The sequence below is a fragment of the Platichthys flesus genome, chromosome 9 (genome assembly GCF_949316205.1).
Source record: "Platichthys flesus chromosome 9, fPlaFle2.1, whole genome shotgun sequence".
Lineage (NCBI taxonomy): Eukaryota > Metazoa > Chordata > Actinopteri > Pleuronectiformes > Pleuronectidae > Platichthys > Platichthys flesus.
Window position 1 is genome coordinate 9,583,152 of NC_084953.1, and position 26,094 is coordinate 9,609,245.

The window sequence follows — 26,094 nt, forward strand, 5'->3', positions numbered from 1 at the left end:
TAATGACTCATTTATATTTTCTTTTTCACAGCAGGTAGATCTTTTTTATTCTTGGTTCTTATATACACAGCAGAGCAAAGGACTCGTCAAATCATCATAAAACATGAGAAGACAATCTTTGACTTTAATCATAAGGAAGTGACTCCTTTATTCAAACATATTTAAAAAAAATTATAGTATATTTTCATATAAATAAAGTAGAAGGAGTGATACATGTCTATGTGTGGATATAACAAATGATTTCCCCCTTTTTTTTAACAACAAGGTTACATGGACAACCGCCCTCTCACTCAATTCTACACAAAAAGTACAATGTGAAGATGATCTATTTTTAAACCAAAATTTCTGATAGCACAGTTATTCCAACTTCAGCACAGTTTCTCCAGAGGCCATCATCTCAGGCTCAGACCGAGTAGGGTGACAGGAGGAGGAGGAGGCCCAGCAGGAGGAGCAGCAGGCTCGGGCTGATGGCTCCGGCGTGGTTGGGTGGGGGCAGCCTGCAGTTGTCGTAGGGCTCCAGACAGGCAGCGTAAGCCATGACATGGGCGATGTAGCTCTGCTCCTGGACACCGTGGAAGAGGTGCGACATGGGACCTTTGGCAAAGATGGCTACATCCTCTATGCCATGAGTCTCTGAATCCAGAGGGACTGTAGCCTGCTGACGGTAATCTTTACCCGCTGAAGTGTAGAGGGACAAAGGAGAACTAGATTAGACAAACTACTAATCTATAGCGTGAGTACATGGAGGGCTAAAGAAAATAAAGCCCTGTTATATCAGATAACCTATTAAGATAGAAGGCACAAAACAGTTGAACACAAGAGCAGAAGAATATATAAAGTCATGAATAAGTACACATAGTCTGCCGTGTGATGATAGTATAGCCACCAGAACTACTACATATACAGTATATTTTAAGTATAAGATGATGGAATGATTTAGGTTAGAGAGGTAAATAAGGTAACAAAAGTAACCTTAGTAGTAACCCTGAGTCCTGAAGCCAAATATAAATACAGACTTGAAGATAAACAAAGTTGTGCACTAAACTAACATCACCAGAAAAGTATGGTAAAACTCCCATTTTTATGTGTGGCTGAAAAATACATCTGTCATCTCATGTTTTCAAAAAATACTGCATACACATTTTAAACTATTACAACAAAGGAGGTAGGTGTAGTTGTTACATTGGCATTGCTGTCAATTCTATTATTCATTGTCAATTCACTGTCAGAATTTCTACTGTCGGTTTCCTGTTTAGCCACAAGGTGGAGCTGCTCTATCACATTGTCTCATTTGGAAGCATAATCAAAGTCCACTCACAAGCAAGTGACTCATTCACATCTGGGCGAGTTCCGTTGGCAATCTGGAATCCGGGTCCGTTCCCATAAACAGCAGTAGTGAAGCGCTTCTTGTCTTCCCCCAATGAGCGAGACACCCCTGCAAACCACAGATGAAAATTAAAATAAATATCTTTATCTTTTCACTTGCAAAAGCAGACGCTTTTTTCTCTTTTTATTACAAAACCTTCCCCAACTTTGCTTGATCAAAGAATACAAAGTGTTTTGTTTGTTTTCACCTAACACAGAGTTTCCTCTGGCAGAATAGCCTCCGAAGGCAAAGACGTGGGAGTGGTCCGCGGTGACCACAGACAGGGTGTCCAGTTCACTGGTGAGTTCAGCTGCTCGCCCGATCGCCCGGTCAAACTCCACGGCCTCGGTCAGAGCCTTTATGGCCATGCCACCGTGGTGCCCATGGTCAATTCTCCCGCTTAAGGTCCAAAAGAAAGTCATTGACAAATTAGTATATTGTACATTAATTCTTATGTGAATCTGATTCGTAACATGCTTATTTACAGCAGATTATTTTATGTGTTTATTGCTGTGATTTCGAAAAAGATATGACGCTCTGCTGAAAATAAAATGATGATCACTGGTGTTCAATTAACCTTATCATTTACCTGTGATTTATTCACAACTAGTTTATGATGTGAAAGTGATGAAGAAATTGTTCATTCAATAATTGGAACAGACAGTTTAACTCCAACCGGACATTTAAGGAGAGTTTCAAGTCTGGTGCAGATCAACAGGAAACATGAACACTTATCTTCCACAAAGAGGTAAAAGCCCTTGGGGTTCTTTCTGAGAATCTTAATAGCTTTCTCCATCATCTCAGAGAGCGATGGGTCCATGGAGGGATCCCGCTCCAACTCATAGCGACAGTCTTTGGTCTCAAAAAGACCTAAATGCAGAAGGAAAGAGCAAAGCCTGATTATTAAGATTTGACTCATGGCCTCTTATTTAACATGTCAGCTTTTGTGTAAAGAGACAAAGCATCCAAACATTCTTATGAAGATAGTAGATTCACCTTAAACGTCCAAGTTTAGCTCAGGTTTGTAGCACAAATGTTCAAGAAATTTACTTGGACTTTTTGGAGCTAAAGAATTATGTAAAAGTCAACTGTCAAACCTGTAATCTCACGATGGAAACAGTGACTGAAAGAAATGGATCCAAAATATGAAATGAAATTCTGAAAAAGTACAACAGCGTCCTTGAGTCAGGTTTTTTTAACCCAAACCTGTGATCTCTGATTGTGCAGCTATGGGGGAGAGCGGGGTAATGTGGGACATCGGGTGATGTGAAACACCCCCTGTATCTAGGCAACGGAACATATTTGTGGTCATGTGACTAATATGTTTTCAAGCCCCTCCCATTCCCCCCTTGCCATGAAGGAGAAGTTGGTGTAGGTGCTGTGGAAAGTATGTTTTTTCAGAAAAATGTGTTTTTTGCATGTAAAAGTAAAAATTCTTGCTTGGAACTTAATTAAATGTTGTTTCAAAACAAATTGATTCAGGTAGAAAAACGTATATCATACATGTTGATGAACTTTCAACATATAAAACCATGTGATTTATGCTAGCTGAAGATTAGCCTGAATTGATAAAAAGTTGTTTTTCTAAAATTGTGGCTTCGGGGTAAAGTGGGACGAATGCTGTGGGGTAAAGTGGGACAGTGTCTCACTTTACCCCACCATGAAGCACAAGTTAAGTTTAGTCTTATGTATATTTAAGTGTTATATTACATTATATATGTTTTATTTTTAATGTGATAAACATTATAAAAAGCCCATCATGCCAAGAAACTACACCAGGAAGACAACCTGGGGCCAAACACCCCTCGCAGAGATGGAGAGTGGAGCCGCTGAGGTCATGCAAGGAAAGAAGTCCTTAAGAAAAGCTGGAAGGGATAGAAATATTGATAAGACAACCCTCAAAAGATTCATAAAGTAAAGACAAAGGGAAATTAAAATCAGTAGTCTGGGGTGCAGTAGCTGAGGTAAAGAGAATATTCACAGATGTGATGGAGGAGGAGCTTGCCAAACACTTGAAACAACTAGCTGACCAGTTCCATGGCCTTGCTCCAGTTAAGTGCCGTGAGCTGGCATTTGAATACGCAGAGAAAAACAATATCCCTGTCCCTGCCAATTGGACAGAGAATCAATGTGCCGGCAAGCTAGGATGTGCAAGAGATCACATGAATCATAATAATCATAAATGTGCTTAATTGACCAATCCCCATGATTCTGTTACTAGTCCGATATTAGTGGTTGTCAATCTAGCTGTCGGGATTTTAACTATTACAACATGTGTTGTTATGGTAGTTTTAAAGTGGAAAAAGTAAGTGGACCACTTTACCCCGTAGCTGGGGTAAAGTGGGACACAAGACCACTTTTTTTAAAACAATCATATTTTCACTGCCCTTTGTCCTGAAGACATTCTGATCATTTCCATTGCTAGAAAACATCCTGAATTAATGGGAAATGTGTAAATTTTACTGATATATCAGTTTAGCTCGCCTAGAGGGGAGCAAATGTAAAAAATGTCCCACATTACCCCGCTCTCCCCTATCAAGTTCCTGCTACAATGTTTCTCCGAATTGATCCGGTCAATTAAAAAAACTATTTAATAATAATTAAACTTATTACTAATTCATTTTCTGCCGAGTCAAAATTTTGTAGTTACTGTTGGTTCACATAAAGTCTGTACAATAAACTGGAAAAGTATTATATACTGGAAATGAAGGGCACTTCTACTGGTGAATCAAAACATTCCACTCACCCATCAGGAAGTCTGTTTTGGCGGGATTGACGGCATCAAATTCAGCTTTGTTCCAAACATATGTAGCTTTCTGTAAAAAGCAATACATCAACTTGGATACAACTCAACCCTAGAGCAAAGTAATATTTATTTAGAATAGCAAATTCGGCCATTTACCTTTTTGTCCTTAAGCCACTCACTAACAAGATTTCGTCCGTCCAGTCGGGCTCCTGTATTTTTTGGATACTCTTGGTCTCTCATGGTTTGGGGAAACATGTACTGACGACCTCCACCAAGAATGACCTGGATGGAGACACATTGTGACCATTTAAACTTATTTCTTACTCCATATATTTTATTTGTTCTTGATTCCGATCTCTGGTTCTGATTCTCTGATCCAGCCTGATGTCTGTACCTTCAGGTTAGTGTGGATGTCTTTTATCTTATCACATACAGATTGAGTACGACCGAACCATCATTTGGGATGTTAGGTTAAACATTCTGTATCAGTAGTTAATAATCAATGACAATGATGTCTGTTAAAATGCAATTGTTCCTTAAAAGAAGACGCTTAGTAATTTTTAGAAAAAATTGACGTGTTGGAGGAACTTCTCTGTAAATCAGGTTTATAGAAAATAAGGCAGCAGCAAGTCAAAGACTCAATTGTTTAAAGATATATTTAAATGTTCTGCTACGTTTTTTTTCAGTGCACGAGCCCTCTGCTGTTTCGCCACAGCGACATCTTGACATCAAGGCTTACGTCTATTTCTACGTTGCTGATCAGCTGATGTGCGATGTCACGACATCCGTTCTGGACGGCCTCATCCGTGAGGTCGGCGTCAGAATACCAGCCTCTGTTAGCAGTGTGAGCGTAGTTGGCACCAGGAGAGGCGTGCTGCACTCGAGTGGTTGTGACGATGCCCACAGATTTTCCTGAAAAACAAAAGAACAGAGCAGCTTGGTCATAATGAATCCACTGTTTTAGGGACAACATGCAAATTCCACCTCACGTATACTGTATATGAATTTTGTATTAGGAAAGAAAGCTAACTGCAAAAAGTAAGAACACAGCACCGCTGTTCTGTATGTGCAAATGTCCTATATGAAATAAAAATGTGAAGTTAAGCGTTATGGAACTACAGTCTACACCCACCTGCTTGCTTGGCACGGTACAGAACTGAATTGACTTCATTCCCAAAGGTGGCGCTGCAGTTGTACCTCGGGGTGGAGGCGGTGACCCCCAGGGTGCCGTAGTTAGCCTTCACCCCACACAAGTAAGCTGTGGCTGTGCCAGCGCTGTCGGGCATCTGCTGGTCAACATTGTACGTCTGCAGGGACCCAACACAATCACACACATGGACGTGAGCAGTGGGGGCGGATTCAGGGTGAAGGGGTTTCAAACAAAGGGGACGAAACGGCCTATACATTTATGATGAAGTCAAAGATTTACATCCTTGATCTACTGATTTGCTACTCCACCATGAATAAATAGAAAACATACTGGTATATTGTCAGCTGTGGCTCAGGAGCTCAGGCGCGCACTAATCAGATAGTTAATGGTTTGATTCCTGTGTCCTCCAGTCTTCATGCCAAACAATTCCTGGGGCAAAACACTGAACCCTAAATTGCCCCTGATGGCTGTACCGGCAGTGTGTGACTGGTGTGTGATAGAGACAGCGTTGTTTATAGAAGCTCTGTATGTGTGTGAGTGTTTGAGTCAGTTAATCTGATGATTTCATGTTTTATAAAGTATAAAGTTAAATATAATAACAGTAGATATTATAATAATATAATAAGTATGTTGTCCTCATTTTAAAGCATTCCATTGTAGCAGTGCATGTGTCGTTCAGAGTGTGCTCACCTTTGACAAGGCCAGGTGAGGAAAGGTATCCATGACCAGGCTGGTCTCCTCCCCTGATTTCCCTGCCAACTGGCCTTTGAGGATCCGAGCAGCCGTCACCGTCGGCATCCCCATACCTGAGATCAGGTGGAAGCACACCTGAGTTTTAGATAACGTCCAACCAGGAACGCACAGAGCTGCCTTTGTGCTCAAAGCGAACCTCATAAGGCTCAGCTGATGTCGGAGTTTAGAGGCCGGTGAAAGACATCCAAATTATTTACGCTGACAGGCTGGCGGACGATTTGCAAACCAAATACAGGAATATTTCATATTTATTCTCCTCTGCAAACCTGATTATATATTCTTATATATATCTTTCTCTCTTTGGGAATTTTCACTCCTTATTTTCATATCATAGATTCAGATCGGACGAAGTATTTGCTAACTTTCAGAATCGACACGTAAACCACGTAACATTATGAGAGTATATTATTCATTAATGGTCTCACCCCGTATTTCAACACAACTTGGTTTGGGCATCAAAGCCCTGACAGTGCTTAAAGTTGATGTTGGCGTATGGAGAAAGTCCTTAATAGAATCGTTTTGTAATACCCGAGAACTTTGTCATTTGCTCCCAGTATCATCCCAGTTAAATGTTACAATCCAAAACATTGATAAAGTCTGACTTGAGCTGCTATCAGCATGTATGGGTTTGGCCTCTGCGACCATAAATCCACAATGTCTCTAAGCAACTGGCATTTGTGGAGTTGTGTTACCAAATATTGAGCTAGAATCATCGAGGAAAGAGGAAGAAGTTGAGAGCAGTGATCACTTTATCTTTTTTCAAGGGTCATGGCCACGTGTAGTATCTTATCAGGGATTAACAGCTCGTCTTGTGGGACCATGATGAAATCTTCTGTCCAAACTGGAGTTGGAAAAGTTGAAAGTCGTCCACCAGATCAAAGATTTCAGAAACAATGGTAGATTCAAAAAACAGTGTCAAGACCAGAAACCAAGCTTCAGCTGAGCCTGATGAACTTGTCTCAACTCTTTTCTGCAATTCAACCTTTATTCTGTGTTCGGATCAGTTGAGGACACATGCAGGCATTGTGTGGACTGTGGTTTAGCCTCGGTTCATTTTCTTATGTGTGGCTTTCCAGGCAGCAGTAACTGCTGGTGATCAGATGTCAACCCTCATCTCCTTCTACCCATAAGCCCCGGCTTTTAAGGGTCACGTAGTGCACTCGGTTTAAACTGGTGGTCTTTGACGTTGAACTCAGCCACAATGAGGACGAGCTTCATTGGCTTCCTCTCAACTGAACAAACCAATTGGACTAAAAGCCAAAAACTGTTCGTCAACTCGTGTTAAATCGGTGGGAGACTGACCGTCCCCCAGGAAGAGGATGACGTTCTTGGCCTGGTGGTTGTTCGGCTGAACGTTCAGGGCAGTGTGAAGCGCCTCCCTCCCTTTGTTGTTCCAGTAGCTGGCATGGAGCTCTTCTTCTGTGGGTGGTAAAAAACACATGATACATTGTGATATCAAAGAGGCACCAACAACTCTGAATGACTTGTTACCTCTGCCAAAGAGGTCCTGTTCTCAACACTACTTTTGTTTGTTAGTTAGCAGGATTACACAAGAAGAAATGAATCGATCTCCATGAACTTCTTTGGAGGGATTTAGTGGCCTTTTGGGAGGTTCGCAATTTTTTCCCCGAGTCCCATGATTTAATTTAAACTGTAAAACCATTGAGATGATTAGTGCGACATCGAAAAAAAGATTTATGAACATTACCGACATTAAAAACTCATTGAAATAAGAACAACAAGCTAAATAATAGGACAGGCAACTTTGAATTCATAGTATGACCATGCTACAATGACAAAAAAGCAATAATAGAGACAGTACATAAGAACCTTGGAGATCATTACATGATATATTATGTGTATGTTAGTGTCTATAGCAAGTGGGTTTGTAATGTAAACTATACTTTTATTATATAATATTATATTTTATTATAATTTTTCCAAGCAGATTCAGTCAGATTATACATTCATTGTATAAATCAGTTTTAATTTATACAATTCTAACTGATTAGCTGTACTAACTCTAAAGGCAGTTCTGAGAGTTTCTGAAAGATGATTAACAGCAGTAATGTGCAACTTTACCTAAATCACACCAAGTCCATGGCACCGAGATGAAAATCAATAATCCAGTCAAAAGGAGTTTATGTCTCTGAGCCATGATGTTAACTCTATATAGAAAATTGAAGAATAAGCAAACTGCGTTCAAGAGCACTCGAAGATCTTTTTATAGTTGTATCCCAGGAGCAAAGGTCATATGAAGGGAGAAGACACACAAACACACACACAAGTGTTGTGACAGGTCACGTTTGGGGACAGTAGGTAGATTTGCATTTTTCCTTGAGCATTTCTTTCAAATAACCTCAACTAACATAACTCAATAAACTGCACTCTGTCATTAAACATGTTCAACATTCTACAATTCTCTTTACAGTATTCATATATGTGATGTGTCAGTGGTAAGGTGTCATGTGATAGGAGGACCCGGTGTTACGAGTCACATGATATCACGTTTGGGGATATATGATGTGCTTTGTCACCGCAGTCCTTTAGCTGACAGCGACTGTTTTACCACAGCAGATTTGATCTTTAATTGCTTCTAATGGCTTGATCAGAAATGATACATTCTTCTTCTGGGATGTTTTTTTAAAGTGTGTGTGTGAGGCCTGTCAATCATTAATCGTAACTGTGATCCAATAAAGCCATTACCTGTTTTCGCCTACACAGCTGGAATGCTATCAGGTGAATGTTAACCGGCAGCAGCTTTAATCACTATTGTGTTAGGGCTACTATAAATCATATCATATAATTCAGTGATGATGACGATAACAACTTTTTATTAAAGTGCTTGTGTTACTTTACAGTCGTACACATCTCATCGAGCTCGTATTTGAACTGGCCAGACTTTAGCTCGTGTCTGAGGAGATTTACAACCCACCAACCACTTGTTTGAATTTGTGGCGGCATTAAATTGATAACGCATGTATCTGTGTGAGTACAGGTGGGTCTGGCTGCACATCTGTGTGGTGTTTTCAGCAGCGTGGTAAAAGAAAGCTCGCAGCACTCTGGCACTGCACAAACTTGTGGTTCAGACAGACCAACACAAGGTCACAACTTTTTTTAATTCTTCCTTTTTTTCTCAATATCAGCATTTTACAATAGGAAAATACTTTGAGTGGAGAGGCCAAACTTAAAACCATGTCATTAGACGTCTGTGACATGGACATGGCATTTGACAGACTGTGTTGCGCAGTTTCCCAGGTCAATTCCGAAAATGTTTTCTTCACTGCTGATCCATTAAAATGCCACATAGGTTCTCAAATGTTGATCCTCAGACCATGAACGTTTGGAGCCAGTTTGTGGTCAGTGGTGATCGTGGTGTGGAGCCGGCGTATCGAGGTCCCACCGATACACGTGCTCGACCAATTTCGAGTCAGTCTCAGCTGTCAGTCATGACCTTCTAACACTTTACCAAGAATATGGGTGAAGTGAACTAATCAAAATGACAGAGAAAGTCATGGAGAAAAACATACTGAACAGGTCTGCTAGCACAAGGGAGGAGGTGTTTAATACCTACTCTGCAGCCAGCCACTAGGGGGCGATGCAGGTGATTTGGCTTCACTTTTGGGGAGTAGTTATGTCTTATCTTCAGAATTACCTGTTATTTACTTTATTCAAGGGTAGTTAGAGAGTTGTTATTGAATGAACTGGACAACAGACTCATCCATAAAAATTGTTTTTTATTCATATATATATATATATAACTAACATTTGCAAAAGAAACAGTATAAAAATACATTGACAAGATTTGGATACAAAATACATTCATGTACAATCCAAATAGATTATATCCTGTATCAAGAGGCAGACGATCTGACAGAAAACAGATTTACTCTTTGGAGCCAATGAGGTCAAGATACAAACTAAATTTTTTTTTTTTTAAAGCTACATGTCTTCCCCTCCTGAGAGCGGTTCAGTATCTTGATGAGTTCTTGTAAGGTCTGATGGTGTCGCAGCTTGGCATGGCATGGGATGATGGAGCTCAATTCAGGTTTATCCTAACTGCTGTCAACGAGCTGGACACTGAGCCCTCAGTCTGCTGGTTTGTTTCAAGTTATTCAGAGTGAGGCCTAAGATTAATGTGTAAATAGAGAATTACAGCTACACTCAAGAGTTGGACAGTTCCGAGCAGGCACATCATGCTGAAAAATAGGAACAAGATAAAACAAGTGAAAGGTAGTAGTCATGTTGCGATTCGAGAAGGTAGAATACTGTGAGCGCTGATGGTTCTGCAGTCGCTCCACAGTTGCATAGACCTTTTCTTGAAGAACCACTTGCATGTGCATTCATGTTAATATTTTCAGTTTATTTTCATATCTTTGCAAGTTAATCTCACCTACAATGTCTACCTGTCAGTGTGCATTTTGAATGAGATGCTACCTGCATGTTTAAGCCTGTAGTTTGTATGTTTGGTAGGTTACACATGTGTTTAGATGTGTAGGGAGTAGGCCTATGTATTTTTCAGTTTTGACATACAGTGCTATACTGCAAGTATTTATCCCTGCCAGCCTGAGTGTCTACAGCAAAATGTGTTTGTGTATGGATGTTTAGTGCACTGTGTATTGCTGCCTGCCTACAACGTGTGTTTGTTTTGACATGTGTGTATTTAAGGGTCATCTGAAAAACCAGATGAGGCCCAGTAAGCCAAACAGGAAACTCAAGGGTGCGTTCACACACCCGGCGGAGGTGTGGTTGTGGGGGTGAGGAGGACAGTTCGTGTAGGGCTCCAAACAGGCGGCATAGGCCATGACATGGGCAACGTAGTTTTGCTCCTTCACCCCGTGGAATAGGTGAGCCATTGGGCCTTTGGCGTAGATGGTTACATCCTCTCCGCCATGTGTCTCAGAGTCCAAAGGGACGGCGGCCTGCTGCATGTACTCTTCATCATCTGGAAGGAAACAAGTGGCTGCTTGAATAGACCATATGTTTACCGTAATATCACAACACGTCAATGTGATTGAAACCCAGTACACAATTTACTGAGGTGTAATACATATATTGTAAACAAAGAATAATAAAGTAAAAACAGAATATTCTGTCTTTACCACTTCAACATTAAGTTCTATTCAGCATTGCTCTAAAAAGAGATTACAGTGGATTACCTTTGTTTGTCAACTCAGATGCCACCCACCATTATCTTTGCATTCTGAGCTTTCTGTGACTGTTTTGTGCATAAAATGGTGTTTAGCAAATCTTATGTAATTTATGCAATTAAACCTGATTACAACAATCTTTAAATCCCCTTAAAGATCATTTTAAGTCCTTTTTATCAAATTGCAGCAATTAGATGTATAATGAAAGATTGCCTGAGTCTTTTCTCCACCAAAACAAACCCTCAGTTGGAAAACAAGTACAGAAAAGTAGTTCATGTATTGTAAATAAATATATTGTAAATATAACATTTTGCAGTATTGTGGAAAAATTATTTATTTGTCACTAATCATACCTAAGTGTACAAACAAGTCTTCATCAGGACATGGATGCAGACTGCAGTACTTCATATTTTTATTTCTGTCAAGGGGGTTATGTTTTCACCCCTGCACATATTTTTGTTGTTTGCATGTATCAATGTTTTAGCAAGATTATGCAGAATTAGAAGAATGATATATGAGTCAAGGAGGAACCCATTAAATCCAGAAGTAGATTCAGGAATTTCTTTTTTTTTTCAACATTTTCACAATTTTTCCAGGGAATAATTAATGGATCTAGATGGAACAAATCTGGCACATTTATGGGACTAATATCTATGAGTATGTGAAATGTGAGTAGAGCTTGATCATATTTAACAGGGCTGTTGTGCCTTGGCAGAGGTATGCGCTCCACTGAGTGCCATTCTACTTCCAACAGATAAAGTTTTAAAGGTGAGTGTTTCTCACTTATGCACATAATCCAAATAGGATGAGTGTGCACTTTTGAGACACAACTAATGGTTCAAAAGACATAAAGTGAGGCCAGTCCAATCAAAAGTAAAAAAATCTGGACTTTAAAGGTCAGTGTGTCTGTGTGTGTGTGTGTGTGTGTGTGTGTGTGTGTGTTGAGGTATTTCCTCTATGCTCCCTCACTGCAATGACTGACGCAAACAGTGCGGAACAGGAGAAGGAGGAACCAGATCGCTGCTGTCCAGTGTTCCACAAAGAAACACAAATAACCTCTAAAGGTTACTTGTTCACGAGGAGGCCTGTGCGTGGAGGTCGAGACAACTCGGGGCCACAGACGCCATATTTCATCTTTGCTTTCAAGAGAAAAACGCAGGCATGACTCAGCCGTAACCACATGCTGTAAGTGCACACTCCAAGAGAGACGAGTGCTGCATCTGAAAGACATTAGTTTGAGTGCTTACAGTAATCCACCATTGTGATGTTTCCTCTGGTCCCATTTACATGGACATAACCGGGGCCGTTGGCGTAAAGGATGCTGGTGAAAGGCATTTTGTCGTCTGCTCTCTTTGGTGCCAGACCTGCACAGCAAAACATGATAGGACAGTTGACTAATGACAGTTGTAATGTTCGCAATATGGACATTTTGAAGGAACATGACAATTAAATAATCATAAATATGACAGTACTTTCTGCATATATGAGTATCTAAAAAACAAGTCAGTTTTACTTTGAACGTTTCATGATTCTGAGCTTTATTTTTATGCTACTCGCTACATAGCTACACGCTGTTTTCATTCATCCGAAACAACATGCTAGGTTTACCAAAGATGGGATTTCCCCGAGGCGTGTTGCCACCGAAGGTGAAGACATGGGAGTGGTCGGCGGTAACCACAGTCAGTGTATCAGATTCTCTGGTCAGCTGTGAGGCGCGATGAATGGCTTGGTCGAACATCACTGCCTCTGTCAGGGCCAGCTTCGCAATGCCGTCATGATGACCGTGATCAATTCTCCCTCGTAAATAAGACACAATGCAAAGCAAGTGAATTAGACCCGGCCACAAACACTGGATCTTTACGAAAATTATCTTGACTCATTTTTTACAGTAGCTATATGGTAAATGCTTCTGATAATAAATAATTGATTGGATGATGACTGCCCTTTACTCGTTATATTCAAGCCATAAAACAAGGGTCAGGAGTCACTCCGGGTATGAATCCTCATATTGACCATGTGGCTATTCAAGGCCACCATTCTTAATGATGCTGATAATTCATGCTTGGTGAGTTGTTAACAACTCTGAGAAAGGCTGATAATATACATATAAAGTAATACTTATCTTCCACGAAAAGGAAGTACCCTTTGGGATTCTTGCTGAGGATTTGTATGGCCTTCTCCGTCATCTCCACGATGGAGGGGTCTCGTGTGCTGTTCCGGAAAACCTCAAATCTCATGTCCTTCGGCTCGAACAGACCTGGACCCACAGAGATGTGGAAAAAAAACGTTTGAGCTAGTGTTTGCATCAAGAAGAAAACAGGAATGTTGACAGGAAGATAAACTATAGATTGTTCAATAACATACTAATTAAATCAAAGTGCAAGAGGAAAACCAGGTGAAGGTACTTACATATGTACCTTTTATCTAGTTTAAATGACAATAAACTGCAGCCTATCTTTACGGCGTATTATTTCTAATATAAGAACACTTTCAAATGTGGAAAAAAATTTCAAACAGTACAAGTCCATTTGTGACATGACTATTCCTACTATATCTGTGTTGTGCTCTTTATTTTATCGCTGTGGTGAAGGGGGATTGTAAGCTACCTGTTACTTTACTGTGAACCATAATAAGTTATTCACATGCTTGTAAAAATGAAAACTGAAGCCCTTGAGCAGATGTCGTAACTTAGATAAGAGTGAATGCACACACACATACACACATACACAATCACAAACACACACACACGCACACACATGTCTATCAATCTTGATGTGCATGTTGTCAGTGAGTTTCTACAATGAGTAAGTTCATGTGTGTGTTCACCTGCTCAAACAACCTGATGACCCCTGTGTTAACACGTTTATGACCTCACCCATGAGCCGATCTGTAGTTTCAGCGTTAATCTCGTCAAACTCCTTCCTGTGCCAAACGTAGTGCGACCTCTTGTTCTGAAACACAAAGCAGGGGACACATGAGGCTATGGGTGCTCATCTTTAGAGTGTAGAGAGCTGATAGAAAAAAACAATGACCCTACTGGCTTAGCCTTCAGCCACACGTCTATGAGGTTCCTCTTGTCTTTGCGGTCCCCCTTTCTAGAGTTGGAGGTAGGATACTCCGGGTCCGGGGTTCCCTTCGGTGTCATGTACATCCTCCCTCCGCCCAGAATCACCTTGAAGGAAAACCAAATGCAATGGAATGTCGCATTAATGAAGCAGAAGGGTGAATTTCACGTTTTTCCAGATGCATATGCAAATCAAAATCAGATGCTTAGACAGTGTGGAAGGGAAAACCACAGCACCATAACAAGTGTTAGCATGTAGTGGAGGTTTTCAGTCGATCACAACATGGAAAGACACACATTTAGTTTCTCTGACTTTATATGTTATTTTGTGTAGTATGTGTATTATTGTATATGTGTATTTAATATTAACAGTGATGGTAACAGTGAGGCTTAAAATTAAATGTGCCTTAATATTCTATTAAAACTTTTTACCACTTGGGTCTTTTCTAAATTTGAAGTCAAACATATATTTTTTAATTAACTTGTGATAGTCATGTATCTGAACGTGGATATGTTCAGCTTGACTAAATGTAATTTGAATCCTTGTCACATTCCTTAAATGCATTCCTTTAAACTCTGAGGCCCTGCCCTGCTCTTATTTTATATTTTGTATTTTCAGCTGCCTTGTAATGTTTTTAACTATTTGACCAAACCAAAGTCCCTGTGCCACTTTGGAAATGAAATCGTATTCTAATAAAATCCCTCGCTCACTTCAATTATATCCAAGCAATATAAAGTCAGATAAAATCCCACAGCTGTAAACGTACAAGCAATAAAAGGGCAGCTGGTTGAGATTAGATTGAATATTACACTAACAATAAGATTGTTTCTTAAATTAAACGTGTTAATTCAGTTAATTTTAAAAAGTGCCAAACAGATTGGTTGTGACGTACATCAATGTCAACGTTGGTGACCATTTGCGTGGCGATGTCCACACAGCCCTGTCGGCGAGCGCTGTAAGGGAGGTCGGCGTCACTGTACCAGCTGCGGCTGACAGAGTGAGCGTAGGCAGCGGCCGGCGAGGCGTGCTGGACACGGGTGGTGGTGACTATACCGACGGATTTACCTGGAACAGAACACACATTTAGATCAGGAATACAACTGTTGACTGTGAAATAATCGTGAAAGAACACGATTATTTGAGTGACTATTCTTTACCTCTACCAAGGACGTTGTGTTTTCATTGCCTTTTGTTTGTTTGTGTATTTGTTTGTCAGAAGGATTACTCAAAAACTACAAAACAGATTTTCGTGAAATGTTGTGGAGGGGTGGTGTGTGACCGGAACAAGAATCAAACAGTTTTGTTCTAGGATCATGTTTTTCTCATTCCTTGACATGAGAAGATAGAGTGTTATCCTTGGTGGAGCTATGCGATCACAAACTCTATTCAAACACCTCTTGGAGACAAGCATTGTGGTCACAGTTCTGCCTATTCTGCTCAACTGGAGGAAGAAGAAAAATGTATTGCTTCTTAATCATTAAGGGATTGAGAAAATTAGATCAATAACAATAGTCAGTATTGTCAATCATTATTTTCTAATGCATTTTATCATCCTCTCTGAAATCATAGTTTTTTTGTTCAAATCATTAAGGTTCAATTTATCCACAGCTTCTATTAAAATATATACAACTTAACCAAAAAGACTAAACAAATAAAATTAAATAAACTTCAGTTTATCCAGATCCATGAATTATGTTGAAGAACGTGAACAAAATTATCCTGGATGTATCCCCTGATCCAGATCGGACAGAGGTGAAAACATAACCTCCTTCAGTCGTAAACACAGAAACATAAAAAGTACAAAGATACTGCAGCAGTGAATATAATATGTCACAGAATGGACACTAATGTGCCCTCATAAACATGACTCTACCTACGAATAGATGTTCCTATGCTAATGATTTCTTGTGAAGGGGGCAGTGTAGACACGGTTGCTCTGTACCTTGAACCATGAGTGTTTATCTTTAGGTAGCAGAGCGCACCTTTATCAGAGGATTTTTTTACTCCGGTGTGTATCTTGAGATAAGAATGTAATTCAGAACAATTCACCTCTCAATTACAAATCACACCCACTATTTGGCCGAGCCGTTTACTGTCCTCACCCTGTGCCTTTGCCCGTCGTAATACCGAGTAGACCTCATTGCCGAAGGTGGTGTTGCACTCGTAGGCCACCGCATTAGCGCTGAGTCCCACAGTCTTGGCGTTGGCCTTCACGCCGCAGTGGTAGGCTGTGGCCGTGCTCGCGCTGTCGGCGACCTGCTTATCTACACTGTAGGTCTGCGTAGTAGAAAGAGAGACACAAATCAGGACAAGTCAGTTAAAACATTTAGAATATCTCCCTTTAGGATAAAATGACATGTATTTTCGTGTTTGTTGCAACTAGGGAGAATCTATAGGTGTCGGGGTAAAAATTATTTCTAAGTTTATAGTTTTTTAATTGTTTCAAATAAACCGCTATTGCCTTTATTTAATGTAAAACTGGTCTCACACAACAGACAGAGGACATTCCTGGGAAATAACTGTTTTCTCGTGCATTGCTCTTGAATGAAGTAAATGCAAAAATCCTGTTTGATTATAGGTTAGAACACAGAGAAACTCAAGACTCTGGATTCTGCTTGGTCGGGATAACCAATACAACAATTATATGACTGTGATCTGTGTATGATCTGTTTTCACTGTTACTACCACAATGTCAGCGTTTTCAGTCAAAGTGTTGATTTAGTTAAATCCCCTGAAGCTGGTTTCAGACTAAAAGAGAGGGAGGGACAGAGGCAGGATCGAACGTGTTCAGTAGACAAAGCGTGTGAAAGATGGACACGCGCTTGAACCCTGAACCTCTCTTCTTTACGCCAGGTTATTCATCTGCTGTCCTCGCTTTGCCTCTCGCTCTTTTTCCACCTCCACGTGTCACACTTTATTGATTTACCAAACAAACACAGCAATGTCCAAAGACTTCTCTGCATACATGCGTGAGGTCACAGGCTGCAGAGGCAAAGAAATGAGCCTTTGTTGCTTTCGTCTGCTTTTATTTACTTTTCCAGTATTTAGATGAGCAATGTGAAAACTACAGAATTACTGCTTTGTCATTTCTATCCTTGTATAGTCCAAATAAAAACTTACTGGCTAATGCTGATCCAGTGGTATGGAAATGTGGTGGTGGTGAATACAAACTGTATTCAGGCCAAGAACATTTTTCTGCTCCCATCCCTAACCCAGAGTGTTACTGAGTCTTTTCAGGTCGAAAGACAATAAAGTTTAAAGACTTGGATTAAAGACTTTAAATGGTGCCCCTAATGCATGGGACAGCTGTATGTAAAGATGCACGGCATAAAAGTGCCAAAGAGTGAAGCCGAAACCTCTTGATTGCCCCCTGTTGGCTGGAGGAAGTATAGGTTGTAAGCCTAGCTTCCTCCATGTTGGTGAATGGGATGCTTCGCTCCTTTGAGGTAGTTCTTATCACACTGATGTTTGTTCAAGTGTTATTTGTTGTGCTAAGTTTGCTTTTAATAAGCTACTTGATGCAGAGAACAAACAGATGCATCCTCCATCTTTACAGTCTGTTATCAGGCCATAACAGGACGGTGATTATAAAATACTCCTGTTGCTGAAAAATGCTAATTAATTCAAAACACACCAAGGTTATATGATGAAACCTTACAGGCTCTGTGATGTTCAGCCGGTAAGTGTTGTGTTGTCACCTTAGACAAGGCCACATATGGGAAGGTGTCCATGGCCAGCATCGTCTCCTCCCCCGATCCGCCCTCCATCTGCCCTCGAAGGATCCGCGCTGCCGTCACAGTGGACACGCCCATCCCTATGGAGAAAATGATTTACAGGTGAAGGTCCCAGATGTGCTTCGATGCACTTTTTTTCAGCAATGCAATCTCAATCTACAGTCAGAGTAAATGATGTATTAGGGATTCAACAATTCAAGCCTCTGTTTGCGTATTTGTTTTAGTGGGTTGTCCGACCCCACAGAGCAGTGACAACCGTTCTCTGTCGTTTCCAAACCAGAAACGTAAGCATGTGTTTGTTTGAATAGCTCAGACTGTAACTGAGGTAAACAAACTCAAAGCACGGAAAGGACGTCAACTGAATATGTACAAGGGCAGGACAGTGATGGCAGCTGTTTTGCAGGAGAACCACATTGTCAAACAAAAACATCGCACAGGCGATCATTGACTCTTCTCTGCAAATAATCAGACCACTGTTTGAAAACCTACATAAAGATTCTGCCATGTCACTTTACCACATTTATTGCCAAGGTTACAAGGTTAAGTACATGCTTTTTGATCACTGTCCAAAACATTTTAACAGTTTATTTATTTCTGCGTCCCACAACTTCATCTCACCCCTGACTCTGACAGCCCCTGTGGGAAGCCTCGGCACTTAACTCTTTCCTGTACATCACAGTCACATTAAACTGAGAAAAGGCTCTGTGTAGATTATTACAGAAGTAACGTGCAAAGAAAACTCAGCCTCGACCACCCAGGATCGTGACTCAGAAGGTCTGAGTTAAAGCAGATATTCTGGTGGTTAACAAGGGGGGGAGAAAAACACCCTCTGCATTTATACAGTTCCCCCAACAACAATTAGTTTCATGCCTCAGCAGCAGTAAATGTATCACACAAGTGACATTCAATGTGAAATATCTTCCTGTCAATTCCAAATGGAAACCTTCTCTAACCGGCAATCGTCCCTTTGTAGTCAATGAACACCAGACTCCGCCGTGTGAATGGCTGAAAGATGGAGCATGTCAGCATCTTTGCTAATTACTCTCAATTGTCACCCTGATTAACACATTCTCATCATGAACAAATCAGAAAAAACTGAAACTCATTTGGAGTTGGGTTTCTGGTCACCTGATGAATTCATGTCCAATATTTGCCCAGTTTTCAGTTTTGGTTTGAAATCAGAATCCTGATGGAAATATCTGGTACTTAAACTACATCAACCGGCTGTACTGAGTGACTGTGTGTTGTTTGGTGCTTGTCCGGTGGTGAACAGGGGTTTATCAAAACGTGCTTGGTTCAAAGAGCTGCCTGCTACATTGGAAAATGATTAGAACGTTCAGAGGGACCCATAAAGATAAAACTGAACTACTTCTCTTAGAGCTAAGAACCGTTGAGTCAGCTAATAATCATGTGTGTTTGTCACTGTGAACCACGCCTTTCAAATTACACTCTTTCATTTAATCTATTATATTAGTTCAGCTTTCAGATCATGAAACTTTTATGGCTAAACGAAGGCTTAGCTTGTCAAATCCATATAGGAGACATATAAAGCTCAAATTCAGGTTCATAATTTTAAATCTGGGTTATGAATTGAAAATGTTTACATTGTGTGATGTTCAGAAAACATATCACTTTCCATATAACTGTCCATCAGTGCAGCTCCTTTTTTCAGCATCTGTCTGAAACACTTGGTTTGAGCGCTTGTCTCTTTAAGCCCCCCCCCATAAAGAAAAAATAACTATGTAACAAAAGAGGAAAGACAAACTGAAAGAGCCTTGCATGTTTCCTTTCACAGAAGTTGTCCAAAGTTTAATGACAATCTCCTGCTCACTGATCCTTACAACTAGAGAAAAACACAATCCACTGTCAAAGCCACTTTCCATTAATCCATCCTGAGCACCGCAGACGCACCACAACTGAGCCATGTTGCATGTCGAGCTGTCACTGCGACCGAAAGGGACCATTTCTGTCCAAACTTCACCCACAGTCGGAGTCGGTGTTGCATGGTTGCTGGAAGTGAAGCAGCGAGGATAGCGTGACCTACCGTCGCCCAGGAACAGGATGATGTTCTTGGTCTGATGATTCCGAGGGTGGAGCTTCAGCGCAGCATCCAGTGTCGCTCTCGCCTGAGCATCCCAATACGCTGGCTCCCTCTCAAGTTCATAGCGTGCTGCTCCATTGAAATACACGCACACGCACGCACACACAAACACACACACACACACACACACACACACACACACACACACACACACGCACGCACACACACACACATACAAAGAGAAAGAGCTGTGAGGTGAGTGTGTGGGAGAGAGTGTACGGATATGAGTGGATCTCAGATATAATAAGAGGCAGGTAGAGAACAAGCCATGTGTGTGATATTCTCTGCTTGTGCGTGGTGTTTGCATGTGTGTAATGGTAAAACGCCGGTGCACATGAGCATCAATTGAATTCCAGCGTTGTCGGTAAAGGCGCCTGCACGCTCATGCATCTCTTTTTGCCTTTCTCTGTCACTTTGAATAAGATTTTTTTGTCTTCTGGCAAAAAGGGGTTTTGCCAGAAGTGTCAAAATGACAAACACATAACCGAGAAGACCCATTAGTTTCTGTCCGTTCATGCCCCACTGAAGGGCTCGCGCAAAGGAAGTCAAAGAGGAACATTCCTTCAGCCAAAACAAACGGAAAGACAAACAGTCATTTACATAACCAGGTATACACAGGCAAAAATATACTCACTCACGCTTTTGTGCATCTGTGCAAACACTCTCTCTCCATCGCACCTACACACCTGAGTCCTTGCTCATGGACCAACGCAGCTTCTCAATCACAGCCCTGTCCTCACACACTCACCCTTTCCCAGGTTTAGTTCACCTGCTCAAGTCCCTGTGCATGTCCATCCGTCTGCCCACAAAGTGCTACAAATATCCCCACAGCAGGCGGCAATAATAACCCTTGTCATCTCCTCACCTTGGCTCCCCACGGCAGCCCGGCCCGCGGCCAGCAGGACGGTGCACAGGAGGATGAGCGTGAGATTGGGGGCCCCGCACTGTGGCTTCTGCATCTCTAATCCGAGCAACCGGTGGAGGCTGGAGAGATCGACGCAGCCGGCTTTCACAGCAGCAAGCCAGAGACCAACAGGCAGGAGGCACAGGCAGAGAGTGTGTGTGTGTGTATGTGTGTGGCTGCTGAGACCTTCAGCCCTTCCTTTTTAAAGCCCCGCTGGGTGTGTAGTAAGGAAGGGCCCACGACAGCTCATAGGCTCAGAGCCACAAGAGAGGGGAAGAGAGAGAGAGTGAGAGAAGGAGGAAGAGCCGCGAGGGGAGAGACACACGAGAGGAAAAGACCACACAAGAGCACTGGAGCATCGCGGCCCCTCCACTCATTTCGATTCCTGAAAGTGCGCAAACCCCTTTTTTTATTGTTTTGAAAGGTTCCTTTACTTTAGCTCTACCTCTTCTGGCTGAAGTGTGCGCAGAAATTTAAATGTCCCTCTGATGTGGTGGATGAATAATTGGTCTTTTTTTATGCAGCAGCCTCTTTAACAGGGAGAGAGGGGGAAAAATGGCTGCCCAATTTGTGTTGGCATCCGTAACACACAAATCATAACCATGCTTCTTTCCACTTCTTTCCCCCCATCCACTGGAAAATCTGTCCAAGGGAGGAAATGGAACCAGGTCCAACGTATTCTTGAGGAATATCATGATTGGGTCTTGATGCGCTCTGCTTTTCTTGTCAGGCAAATGGTCATATTTCCATTTCTCTCTCCCGCCCCCCTCAGATATTTTTTTGCATTTGAAGGACCCCGATATTTTCCCTCCCTCACCAGATCAACTTGGCTGCTTTTCCACGGGAAGGGAAGCGGGGTTCGCATTTTTCCTCTGTGAGGTAGTGGAGACCGCCTGCAGAATGAAAATGACTCCCCGCGCAAACACAACACTTAAAGTGTAAAACAAGGTGAGTCGAGCCAACTTCCCTCCACACGACCAGAAGAAGCTAATTCCCGGGGAAACGGCCCTCCCCTCGTGAGCCCGCCTGTCTGAATCCCGTTACCAGCCGCGATCTGGAGGACCTCTGCTTTCCACTGAACCACTCACCCGTTGCCAACGGGGGTTTGCAGTTGGTCACATGTGCCTAATCAAGAGTGCAATAAAATCATAGCAGCAATTCGGGTAAAGAGGCCTCACATGATGTGGCCCACACCACAGGAACTGGAAATACCAGCAGCTAAGTGCTGGGGCAGGAAAACATGTGGAGGCACGACTGCTTGTCCATTTGTTATGGGTTTGCCTCCCAGGGAAGGTCTAACTTCTGCTGGGAAAGTTAAATCAGTTTCCTGCATGACAAGTGTAAACACCTGGTGGTTGTTTTAGGTCTCAGCTTGGATCATCCATCCAACCAAAAGGTCCTAAGGTGCATTTGTAGGCTGATTATATGGCAGGCCTGGATGCTCATGGGAATACGGCCGACTCCTGGGAATTCAAACGTGGAAACATAAACAAAGTAATGCAAAACAACGGTTTGAGGAATCTAATCCCAATGTAAACATGTACATTTCACTCACAGAACTTTCAGTAGCCAGAAGTCTGATTATTGGGTTTATCAGATAAAGGCATGAAGCGTATAGAACTTGATCTTAAAAAACAAACAATCAATTGTTCACGTCTTAATATTGTTAATTTGACTTTACAAATGGAAGAATACGAATATGTGAAGAATCAAGAATTATTATAGTGAAGTTACTTTCAGGAGCTGCTCTACAGTGCGGTTGATTTATAAAGAACCTTAAACACATCTTTAGTCAAAGCTTTTTGTATCATACATTGGTTTTTACAGTAGCTCTTCACACACTCTGTCTTTCCAGCATCTGGATCCTGAGTCGTCGCTTCTACTGAATGTAAATTACAAACTTTACTCCCCTCCGCGCTGCTCTCCTTACATCCTTTAACCTATGGATTCCTTGAATAACAGTGGTTAGTCATTACCATTCTGGGTCTAGATTACAACTCGTGCAGGGAAATGTTTAGGTTCAGGTTGTCAAAGCGAGGATATACATGTGGGTGGTGCCAGACCACACAGCCACATTTTCAGAGAAAACTTTTCCTCATGACTTTTAAAATTGACTTTTGACCGGATTTATTCAGATTGGACCAAGATAGAGGACATAGAGATGGGGCTGAGGATATTGATGGTGAAAGTAGTGGATGCTTGGGATGGTATCTTAAAAAAAGAGAATCAGAGACTGAGTGTGGGAATAAAAAAGAGGGTAAGAGACAGAGAGACTGCGAGATCTTAAAGAGAATAAAAACAGAGACAGCTCTGGTAGAACAGAAACTAAGTATGCAATGATGCCTCTGATCTATTTTAGCCTCAGGGTAAATATGTATCCCCCCCCCCCCCCCCCTTTCCCTCAAAAACACTCTCAGAAGCCGTTTCAGACACGACCTGCGGGTAAAATCCGGAGAATCGGCTCCAGAGGCTAACCAGAGTTTGCTTTTCAAACATGCACAACATCGAAGGTTCTCTGCACGGGCGCGTTCACAACAACAATGAATTCTCTGAGTCATTCAGGAATGAGGTGAAGCAGCCGGGAGCAGCAGGCCGAGGCAGGAAGTGACGTTTTATCTAAGATGCAGAGATCACCGACACCTTGGTGGGCTCTTATCACAACAAACTCTTCTTTGTCTTTTACGTGTGTGTCACTGCTTTTCACCTGGAGATATTTATTTTGTTTTTGTTTTATTTATTTTAGCATGTGTCGCATGTTAGAAGCGTCATCAACACTCCCACTCGCAAGGGATCCCCTGCTGTGTTCTCACATCGGCTTCTCCTGGATTCCTACAGACATTACACTATGAGGCCAGGCAGAGAAAGGGCGCATAAACTGTGGAGCCTCTCAATCAGACATTTGCTTTCACACATGCACTTCCTCCGGAGAGAATAGGGAAAAACTGCAAAGTCCAGTGCAAGTCTAAAGGCATCTAAAGTGACTTCCACAAGAAACATGAAGAATGTATCCAGATCAATTTCAGGAGCATCCATAAATGATGTAAGTGCTCTTTATGTGAAGCGCTGGTAAATAAGATCCCATCTCAGAGCGGTTGGAAGGGCAGTCATAAAAGGTTTTTTACTGGCAGCATGAAACTCAATTGGGGGACAATTAGAAGCGAAGCACCCAGAGACCCACGTCCTGACTCAAGGCAGCGACTCACAGCAGCAGCTTTAGCAAGAGATCGCTGCCTCAACATCAAACAGTCTGGCAGCACTGAGAAGTGGCCCCTCTTTGTACTTAATTAGACCCAGTTTATCCTAATTGGGTTGTTGTGTGTGTGTGTGTGTGTGTGTGTGTGTGTGTCTCTGTGTGTGTGTGAAATTGTAAATTGTAGAGACTGGTTTAGCAAAAAGCAGAGAACATGTGATTATGACAGGATCGAAAGAAAAGTTAGTATGGCTATAGAATGATATATTGTGTCTTTGGACGAAGAATTCAAGAGAGCTTTTTGTGATGGGGGCCAATGGCGCTGTTGATGTGCTGTAAAAAACACATGATCATAGCATTGGGAGTTATATGTTACATCCTGAGTCCTGCCTCCTGTGCCCCCCCCCCCTCACCTGAAAGCTCTGGAGATGTTTGGTCTTGTTGTTGTCAAAAGTCTCCTGCTGCGTTGTCCATATGTGAATTGCAACGGACTTTCATGTCTGACCTAAATAGAAGTACAATTGTTTGTATGTACGTGTGTGTGTGCTTGTGTGTGTGTGTATGTTTGTGTGTGTGAAAACATGCCTTTCTTGCCTCTCTGTGATGTCTTATAATTGTGCATGGTTTGTTATGTCTGACTTGAAACCTACAAGTTATGACTCGGGGAAAAAAAGCTAATTGCAGTAAACTCATATCCAGGCTCACAGCTCCAGTTTTACTGTGAGCATTGAAGACTATATTCCAATTGACATCATGCCCTAAAAAAAATGCTTTCATGGGCACTTCGCGACCACATCAAACTGTTGCTTATGGCTGTCGGTGTAACCGTCTCCATTTTTCTCGCTCTGAGCAACTTGGCAAACACAAAATTCTGACTCACCTGCCGCGCCACATCCAGTGAGGAGAAGTAAACGAATCAACGCTATCATCTTGCCTCAAAAACCTCTTCAGCTGTTTCACAACAAGGTTTAGTTTTCACCTCTTCTTCTTCGTTTTCTTCTTCTCCTGCTTTCCTGAGCCTCCAAACACTAAAAGACTTATTCTTCTTCACACAATCCTTCTGCAAGAGCGGCTGGTGAAGTTTCTCACCTCCAGGTATCTATAGAGCTAATAAATGAATGAGGCTAAACAAAGTTAGGTTCCTTCCACCACTACCATTTTGTAGTTTTGCCTGAAATCTTTTGTTTGAGAGCAGGTGAAACATGCACACACACACACACACATACCTGCCCTCACCTTCTTACCAGTTTGCATCAGAAATATCCGTCAAATCCTGGAGCATGGCCCCGGTTCCCCTCCCCACTCTGTCCATCTGTTTCCTCCACAATCCATCACCTAAAAGTGTTTCTCTCTCTTGACACTTGTCTGTCAGCAGCTCGCGCAGGTTTGAGGCCTTTCAAGTTCGCTGCAGGAAACGTCAGAATTGGTTTCAGAGGTGGGACAAAGGGATTTAAGGAATGCAGAGAGAAACACAAGTGTGTACATCGGTGTACATTACAAAGACAGCGACGTGGAAATAAACTTGGACCGATGAGTGAATTGTTGCTTGTAAAAGGGTTTATGTGGAGAAACAGGATTATGGAAATCAACGGAGATGCATTCAGGAAAGTCGAGCAAAGCCTGACGGGAGAAAACAGTTTTACCTGTCTGGCATTCCTCGCCTTCCACTCAACTAAGCACCCTGATTACCCCAGATCTCCTCAACATCAAAGAGCCCTCAATACAGAAGCCATCGCACATGCATGGAGAGATTCAGGGCGGGAGAGCGAGAGAGCCAGGAGGGAGGAAGGAGCTGGGGAGTGGGGGTCGGGCAGACAGAGGGGTGGGGGTCGGGCAACCACACTCCTATTGCATACAGGAGTATCATTCAAAACAAATCCATTCCAGCTGCCCTTTGCCTCACCTGGCAAGGTGAGCCAGAAACATTGGAATTGG

The 26,094-nt window shown here is 41.9% G+C and overlaps 2 protein-coding genes across 3 annotated transcripts; both read right to left on the bottom strand.

The window, feature by feature from the left end:
* Window positions 1-117: 117 nt before the first annotated feature.
* On the bottom strand, window positions 118-8,250 carry alpi.2 (alkaline phosphatase, intestinal, tandem duplicate 2). The gene is made up of 11 exons (XM_062396399.1): window positions 8,098-8,250; window positions 7,318-7,434; window positions 5,953-6,068; window positions 5,245-5,419; window positions 4,852-5,024; window positions 4,269-4,394; window positions 4,113-4,182; window positions 2,102-2,236; window positions 1,575-1,766; window positions 1,319-1,435; window positions 118-678 (listed from the first exon to the last, which is right to left on the bottom strand). The coding sequence occupies exons 1-11, from the start codon at window positions 8,171-8,173 to the stop codon at window positions 404-406; spliced, it is 1,572 nt and encodes a 523-aa protein (XP_062252383.1). The 5' UTR covers window positions 8,174-8,250; the 3' UTR covers window positions 118-403.
* Window positions 8,251-9,737: 1,487 nt separating this feature from the next.
* On the bottom strand, window positions 9,738-21,126 carry alpi.1 (alkaline phosphatase, intestinal, tandem duplicate 1). Of its 2 annotated transcripts, XM_062396397.1 has the most exons (11): window positions 20,931-21,126; window positions 20,009-20,134; window positions 17,929-18,044; window positions 16,333-16,507; window positions 15,123-15,295; window positions 14,203-14,337; window positions 14,041-14,116; window positions 13,288-13,422; window positions 12,774-12,965; window positions 12,413-12,529; window positions 9,738-10,960 (listed from the first exon to the last, which is right to left on the bottom strand). In XM_062396397.1, the coding sequence occupies exons 1-11, from the start codon at window positions 21,022-21,024 to the stop codon at window positions 10,686-10,688; spliced, it is 1,614 nt and encodes a 537-aa protein (XP_062252381.1). In that variant the 5' UTR covers window positions 21,025-21,126; the 3' UTR covers window positions 9,738-10,685. The 2 variants fall into 2 exon arrangements, with proteins under 2 accessions (XP_062252381.1, XP_062252380.1); XM_062396396.1 differs by lacking the exon at window positions 20,931-21,126 and having other exon boundaries at window positions 20,009-20,902.
* Between the last annotated feature and the right edge of the window lie 4,968 nt (window positions 21,127-26,094).

What these genes read in the sequence shown, in the direction of transcription:
- alpi.2 (XM_062396399.1), bottom strand. Translation starts at nt 8,173, where the DNA reads ATGGCTCAGAGACATAAACTCCTTTTGACTGGATTATTGATTTTCATC. An exon ending in ATGGACTTGGTGTGATTTAG is followed by an intron (nt 7,435 to 8,097) that starts GTAAAGTTGCAC and finishes TACCACCCACAG; the next exon opens with AAGAAGAGCTCCATGCCAGC. An exon ending in CAGAGGAAACTCTGTGTTAG is followed by an intron (nt 1,436 to 1,574) that starts GTGAAAACAAAC and finishes TGTGGTTTGCAG; the next exon opens with GGGTGTCTCGCTCATTGGGG.
- alpi.1 (XM_062396396.1), bottom strand. Translation starts at nt 20,372, where the DNA reads ATGCAAACACCACGCACAAGCAGAGAATATCACACACATGGCTTGTTC. An exon ending in CATCCTGTTCCTGGGCGACG is followed by an intron (nt 18,045 to 20,008) that starts GTAGGTCACGCT and finishes TTTTCTCCATAG; the next exon opens with GGATGGGCGTGTCCACTGTG. An exon ending in CATATGTGGCCTTGTCTAAG is followed by an intron (nt 16,508 to 17,928) that starts GTGACAACACAA and finishes TCTACTACGCAG; the next exon opens with ACCTACAGTGTAGATAAGCA.